This window comes from Perca flavescens, chromosome 11, assembly GCF_004354835.1.
Source record: "Perca flavescens isolate YP-PL-M2 chromosome 11, PFLA_1.0, whole genome shotgun sequence".
Lineage (NCBI taxonomy): Eukaryota > Metazoa > Chordata > Actinopteri > Perciformes > Percidae > Perca > Perca flavescens.
In genome coordinates this window covers 5,649,991-5,657,085 of record NC_041341.1, presented here as the reverse complement: position 1 = coordinate 5,657,085, position 7,095 = coordinate 5,649,991, and the positions used below count along the sequence as shown (strand labels likewise).

At 43.0% G+C, this 7,095-nt stretch overlaps 1 protein-coding gene across 1 annotated transcript; it reads left to right on the top strand.

Annotated features, from left to right (window-relative positions):
* The first annotated feature begins 810 nt into the window (after nucleotides 1-810).
* On the top strand, nucleotides 811-4,295 carry LOC114564308 (protein ANTAGONIST OF LIKE HETEROCHROMATIN PROTEIN 1-like). The gene is made up of 4 exons (XM_028591571.1): nucleotides 811-875; nucleotides 2,828-3,217; nucleotides 3,571-3,676; nucleotides 3,858-4,295. The coding sequence occupies exons 1-4, from the start codon at nucleotides 811-813 to the stop codon at nucleotides 4,293-4,295; spliced, it is 999 nt and encodes a 332-aa protein (XP_028447372.1).
* Nucleotides 4,296-7,095: the final 2,800 nt, after the last annotated feature.

Sequence of the window (7,095 nt, the reverse complement as noted above, 5' to 3'; positions counted from 1 at the left end):
TTCAGGCTTGAAACTCTCCCCTGCCGGATCGGGCTGTGCTGGCCTGCCTCCCTCTACTTTTGTTATATTATTAATCTAATGACTATGAAGAGAAGCATGTGGGCCTGATTAGGCGGACGCTGCAACTCCTCACTCCCTTACTATAAGATTTATGAAATAGGAGAGTTTTAAGTTAATTCTTAAATGCGGTGACAGTTTCTGCCCCCCAAACCCAGATTGGGAGCTGGTTCCATAGGAGAGGAGCCTGATAACTGAAGGCTCTGGCTCCCATTCTACTTTTAGCAACTCTAGGTGTGGTGTAATCTGTTTTATTGTGAAGGGCCTAACAGGAAGTACGGGTACTACTGTGTGCTAACATGAATGTGAAAGGCTGTGAGTTGGAAGGATGCAAATAAATGCTGTTCAGTTGCTCTACAACGTGTTGCTTGAATCTATGCCCAATAACACAACATGGTGTCAGAAGTGGGCTAGCAGTAAGAGCTTAATTAAGGAAGAGAAAGTAAGCTGTCCTGGGAGTGAAAAGAAGACTTTATCCAGAGAAAAAGATGTCGGATACAGACGAAGCGGGAGCTAGTGCACCACATGCGCAGCCTCGCATGCTACCGCCCCAGCTACAAGTAAATAGCGGCAACAATGCTAATCCACCCCCGAACGCCACATTCACCATTCAGCCTCCAGAAGCATTTGATTTTTCTAAGCCTCAGCAATGGGAAATGTGGATACGGAGGTTTGAAAGATTCCAATTAGCCAGCAATCTGCACCTTAGCTCAGAGGCTAACCAGGTAAACACACTCATCTATTGTATGGGGGATGAAGCGGATGACATTCTTCGAGGTCAAGCTTTATCGGATGTGCAGAGACAACAGCATCAAGCGGTAAGAGACATTTTGGACATATATTTCGTGCCCAGGAAAAACATTGTCTACAAAAGAGCCCGATTTAATCAAAGAGTGCTGCTAGCTAATGAGACTGTTGACTCGTTTGTCACCGTGCTTTATGCTTTGGCGGAAAACTGCAACTACGGTGCACTACATGATGAGTTAATAAGAGATCGCCTCGTCGTGGGACTCAAAGACACTAGTTTAGCTGAGAGATTACAGATGGACAAGGATTTGATGCTGGAGAAGGCGGTAAATCAAGCCCGGCAGTCAGAAGTCATAAAAAGGCAACAAACAGAAATCAAAGGAGAAAGCAACATGGAAATAGATGCTGTGTCAGCGAAATATAGGAAACAACAGCATCCAAAATACAAGTCCCCAACTCAACCAAAATACCCAACAAAGTCCAAAACACCAAATGAGAGATCCTGCTACAGATGTGGTAAAACCCCTGCACATGCTAAAGGACAATGTCCAGCAAAAGATGTGACCTGTCATACTTGTGGTAAAAGAGGGCATTACAGTAAGGTGTGTAAATCTGTTAAATCTGTGCATGTGATAGAAACAGAGAAATGTAATGACACACCCATGTTCCTTGGTTCTGTGGAAGGTAGGTTCAGATCCTTGGTATGCAGATCTTACAATCAGAAACCACTAAGTCAGATTTAAGATGAGGAGAGGAGCTGATGTTTCAGTTATCCCAGCCAAGATGTACTACTGTATAAACCAAAATGAGACAGAGTTATGCAAACCAGACAGACCATTGTTTGTTGACCAATGTATTGGGTATGTGCAGAGAAACATTCTGCAAAGGTGAAGAAGAAATAGAAGAAAACGTGTATGTTATCGAAGATTTGCACATGGCGCTGTTGAGCAGGCAAGCAAGTGTCAAGCTAAACCTTGTGTCTAGAGCAGATAGCATAGACATGAAAGTGTTAAATGAGAAATACCCAAAGTTGTGTCAGGGTTTGGGGTTAATGCAGCAACCTTATACTATTAAGCTGAAACCTGTCGCTGTACCTTTTTCCCTGGCTTCACCAAGACGTGTCCCCATTCCTTTGTTGGGAAAAGTGAAACAGGAACTGGAAAAAATGGGAGTCCATGGGAGTAATCAGCATAGTCAAAGAGCCAACTGAATGGTGCTCAGGTATGGTCCCAGTGCCAACCAAAAATGACTTGGTGCGCGTTTGTGTGGACCTCACTCACCTCAATGAAGCAGTGTGCAGAGAAAAGTACATCTTGCCTTCAGTGGAACACTGGGATCCCTGGCTGGAGCAAAAGTCTTCAGTAAGTTAGATGCAAACAGAGGTTTTTGACAGGTTCCATTGTCACCTGAGTCAGCACACTACACAACCTTCATTACCCCTTTCGGACGCTACCATTTCAACAGACTTCCTTTTGGGATAGCCTCAGCCCCAGAACATTTTCAGCGAAGAATGTTAGGCTACGTTCACACCGCAAGTCTTAATGCCTGATTCTGATTTTTTGCTCAGATCCGATTTTTTGTTTGTCTGTTCACATTACCTTTCAAATTTTGGCCTATATCAGATTCCAGTGTGAACTGTTTGCGCTTTCGAACTGACCCGCATGCGCAGAAGAACAATAACAATGACGTCAGACGCAGCACGCTGTTGTACTAAGGTTAGGGAGGTTATGGAGGAAGTAATCCTTTTCGCTTTTATTTCAAAATGTTTGTGTAATGGCAGCCGTAACATTAATGAACAGGTGCTGAGGAGGAGAAGAATGAATAGAAAGAGAGCCAAGTTGGCTATTTTGGCCTTTTGCGGGGTTATGGCTGCAAATTCACTACAGAGGTCTGTGTGGATGCAGAGACGAAGCCAGGAGTGGTGGGACTGTGTTGTGAATAGCTTCACAGAAACGCAGTTTATTCAAAACTTTCGGATGTCGAGGGCAACTTTTGATTATCTGTGTCAGCGACTCTCCTCCAGACTCCTACGGCAGGACACTCAATTCAGGCGACCCATCTCAGTGCGGAAACATGTCGGAGTTGGGCTGTATTGGCTAGCAACGGGGGCAGGATACCGCACGCTGGCTAACCTGTTTGGCATCGCCAAGTCCTCTGTGTGCGCGATGGTGCACGAATTTTGCAAGGCCGTGCACCAAGTCCTCATGCCCGAGTTCATAAAACTGCCCGAAGGAGATGCTCTCCAGAAGGTACTACAAGGCTTCCAAATGAGGTGTGGTTTTCCACAGTGCGCTGGAGCAATTGACGGGAGTCATATCCCCATCATTGCCCCAGAAGAAAATCACGTTGACTACTTCAATCGCAAAGGATGGCATTTGGTTATTCTGCAGGGAGTTGTAGATCATGAGTTCTGGTAAGCCTACTACAATTATGAAATAATATCTCTCCTGTAATTTCTTTACTTTACTTGTGCTAGCCGTCATTGAGTGAAAAGTCAGATTTAGGTTTATATAATTAATAGTTAAATAATGCTGCCTTGTGATACAGTATGGCTTGTTGTACCTATACCTACTGGTATTAAAATCTGATAGCCAGTCTGTTTATAGTAACCCTCTGTTTGTTTTGACATTTCCCTACTGATCATTTCAAATTTAGCCTACATATTCACTTAAATGTTGCACAGTGCAGTAATTGATTTGTGTTTCTTTTCATAATTGTTTACATGGACAAAATTATAAAGTAACTCATCACATGTCCCCCTAACAGTTTCACCAACATCTACACGGGATGGCCTGGAAGTGTCCATGATGCCAGGGTTCTTAGGAATTCCTGTGTCTTTGCATTGGCACAGAGAGGGGAGCTTTTTCCACCAGTAAGTTTTTCATATACACACATATATATATACACACACACACACACAAAATCCTATTTGGAAACAGTATCTCACTTTAATATTGCAGTTTTGTTACAACATATAAAAGGAGATGAAAATGTTTACAGAAACATATTATAACATTAATAAATTCAACTTCTCTTATTTTCCATTGCCAAAGGACACAGTGGAGATCAACGGTGTCCAAGTACCAATCATGCTGCTTGGTGACCCGGCGTACCCCATGCGTAGCTGGCTGATTAAAGGGTACACAGATACAGGGAACCTGACAGTGCAGCAAAGGTACTTCAACGAGCGACACAGCAGAGCCAGGGTGACGGTGGAATGTGCATTCGGCCGACTGAAGGGGCGATGGCGATGCCTGGGGAAACGGCTGGATGTGGATATCGCTACTGTCCCTACCATCATAAGTGCATGCTGCACTCTCCACAATGTGTGCGAGAAGCATGGTGAGGCCTATGAGGAACCTGGTCAAGCTATTCTTCAGGACAACAGGATAGCAGATGGAGAGGCACAAGATGCTGCTGAGCCAACAAGAGTCAGAGAGGCACTGGCAGAGTTTTTTTTACAGCCAACACTGATTCACAAAAGAAAATGACAATGTTTAAACATACCATTTTCAAAGTGTGGAGTAACAAAACAATGTTTTCAATACAAATGGTAAAATGGTCAGTTTTTTGTTCTGGAAAAAAAACTAAAAAAATAAAATGCATCCCTGTTAAATTCTCAGTTGTGCAGGTTTATGTAAACAACTATAATAATTGTCATCAAATTTTCCACACAAGGATTTTTCTTGGCCCAAAAATAAGAAAGCCCGCTCGTTTTTATGTTCTCCTTTTAATGAATACTCCAAAAATGTTAATGTTCAAAATAAAATTATTCTGCTATAGTGCAAGTCTGTGTTGGTTTAATAACACTACACAACATTAAAATTATAACCTGAAATCAGACTGTTAAAGATAATCTGAACTGTAATTAACCTTTATAATGATGGATACACTTTGCATAGAAAAGTTGTAAAAGGTAGGCTGAGGTGGCAGTTGTCTTGGGTTGTACTGTGAGGTCTGGACTGGTGCTTGGTAGAAAGGCGGACAAGGGGAATTTGACCTTGCAAGAAACTGTGTGAACATTGAGAGCATTTTGAGCTCATGTTCATGCTGTGCTGCTTGCATTTTCAATTGAAGCTGTGTTGTCTGTTTTGTTGAGGGCACTGCTGATCTTTTCAGTGAAGATTTCCAGTGTTGTTTCCATCTTGGTCTTCCTTTTCCTGCTCTTGGCAGATGTAGCTTTAAGAAAGAGGAGAAAGTGTTTGGCCATTGTATTGCAATCACGAAAATAGTATAAGGAAAAAGTTAGCATTAATACAGTACAGTACAGTGATAACAGAATACAAAATAGTAATGGATGGGTTAGCTAAGCGGATACTTTACTAGTGATTTAGCAACAGGCTGATAAAAACATTATGATTCTTACTTCCAGAGGACTTGGTGGCTGTTGTGCTTCTTCCAGTGGTCTCTCTAATGCCTGCAGCTGATGAGCTTTCTCCAGATGTAGATGGTGCAGGAGACACAGGGGACACAGAAGATGCAGATGGGAGTGACTTGGTGGTTGTATCATCTGGTGCAAGCAAACATATCATGTAATGTTATAATCTGATGTATTCTATGCAAATATTATGAGCTGGTTCACGTTACCACTTACATAACATCCTCAACCCCCCCTTTACCCTGAGAAGATGACGGTAACATGGTAGCCCCCCCTCTTAACTTATATGTTAGGTTATAATATGGGATTTGGTTCTGCAGAGCCAGGTCAACAGTGTACTGGTTCATATCGTAGATAGACTGTGTACATTTTTTAATAATAGACACGTACAGGGTAGTCTCTGCTTCTTCTTTCCGGAGTTGTGCAAAGAAAACTGGCAGCAGCACTTGTTACAGTATATACAACCAGACTAAACTAGATGAGCAGCTGAATTCTGTTAACATATTTTCCTCTAACACTTAACACGCCAACTTTTTAGCTTCCAAATGTAAAACTTCTTTGCAATATTTATTTTATAGTAAAGTGTATTTACACGCAAGATTTTCTATTTGCGTAGGCATATGTATACTGAAAACGTACCTGCCTCGCCATCCATATCCAGGCTGTCTGCCGAACATTCGCTCCTCGGAGTTTCAGGCTCCTCTTCGCCTGCTTTGTAGCTATCCAGCAGCTCCAACGGCTGGCAGCTGGGTTTATCACCCAAAACACGGCTTAGCTCGTTATAAAATGGGCAGGTGATGCGACCACGGCCGCTTCGGTTATTGGAATCATTCGCTTCTTTAAATTTAGCTTTGAGGCTTTTCGCCTTCCTTTGACACTGCAGCCACGTTCTCCTGTGTCCCCGTTCTTCCATTTCGTTTGCAATTTTTTCAAAAACTGTGCGGTTACGATATGATCCTTCTAGTTTAGATTTAATTGAAGTATCTCCCCATACACTAATTAGGTCTAACACCTCACTCTCCCTCCATTGACTTGCTCCATCACTGTTCTCTATGTTGTAGGTTGTAGGTCTAGTCAAGTTTTTCCCGCCGGCACATAATTGTGACAAATGTCGATGTAGATTGACATAAAAGTCGCATCAAATCCGCCTTGGATCTGGGTCTGATTCAGGACCACATATGGAAGTGGCCTGAATCTGATCTGAAAAAATCAGATCTGGGCTAGATATGAGTGTTCACACTACTTCTGAAGAAGCCTGACCTGGTCACTTGACCCCAAAAAAAATTGGATTTGAGCCACTTTGGCCTGCAGTCTGAATGTAGCCTTAGTGATTCTCAATGGGCTGCCAGGCGTGGTTTGTCACATGGATGACATCCTCATTTGGGGAAAGGACCAGCATGAGCATATTGTCAGACTTCACACTGTGCTTCACAAACTGCAAGAGGCCGGTATCACACTAAATATGGAGAAATGTGACCTAAGCAAACAAGAGGTAAAGTTCCTTGGACAAATTTTGTCTGCGGAGGGAGTCCAACCTGACCCGGACAGAATTAGAGCAGTCAAAGCGATGAAAGAGCCGTCAAACGTCAGCGAAGTGCGCAGCTTTCTTGGGATGGTCAACCAGTTGGACATATTTGGACTGGCTGAAAAAGATAAGCCCCTAAGAGATCTGCTTTCAAAGAAAAACCAGTGGGTTTGGAGCTATGCACAACTAAAAGCATTTGATCAGCTGAAAAGTGAACTGACGTCAACGCCTGTTCTCACACTCTACGATCCAAACAAAGAACTTAAGCTGTCTGCAGATGCCTCATTCTACGGACTTGGAGCGGTTCTATTTCAAAAAGAAGGTGAGCGGTGGAGACCAGTAGCATACGCCTCACGCTCTTTAACTCAGACAGAGCAGAGGTATGCAC

Excerpts from the sequence above, each read along its gene's own strand:
- LOC114564308 (XM_028591571.1), top strand. The coding sequence starts at position 811 with ATGAAGCGGATGACATTCTTCGAGGTCAAGCTTTATCGGATGTGCAGA. Across the intron at positions 876-2,827 it reads AGAGACAACAGCATCAAGCG|ACTCCTACGGCAGGACACTC; the intron begins GTAAGAGACATT and ends ACTCTCCTCCAG. Across the intron at positions 3,218-3,570 it reads GTTGTAGATCATGAGTTCTG|TTTCACCAACATCTACACGG; the intron begins GTAAGCCTACTA and ends TCCCCCTAACAG.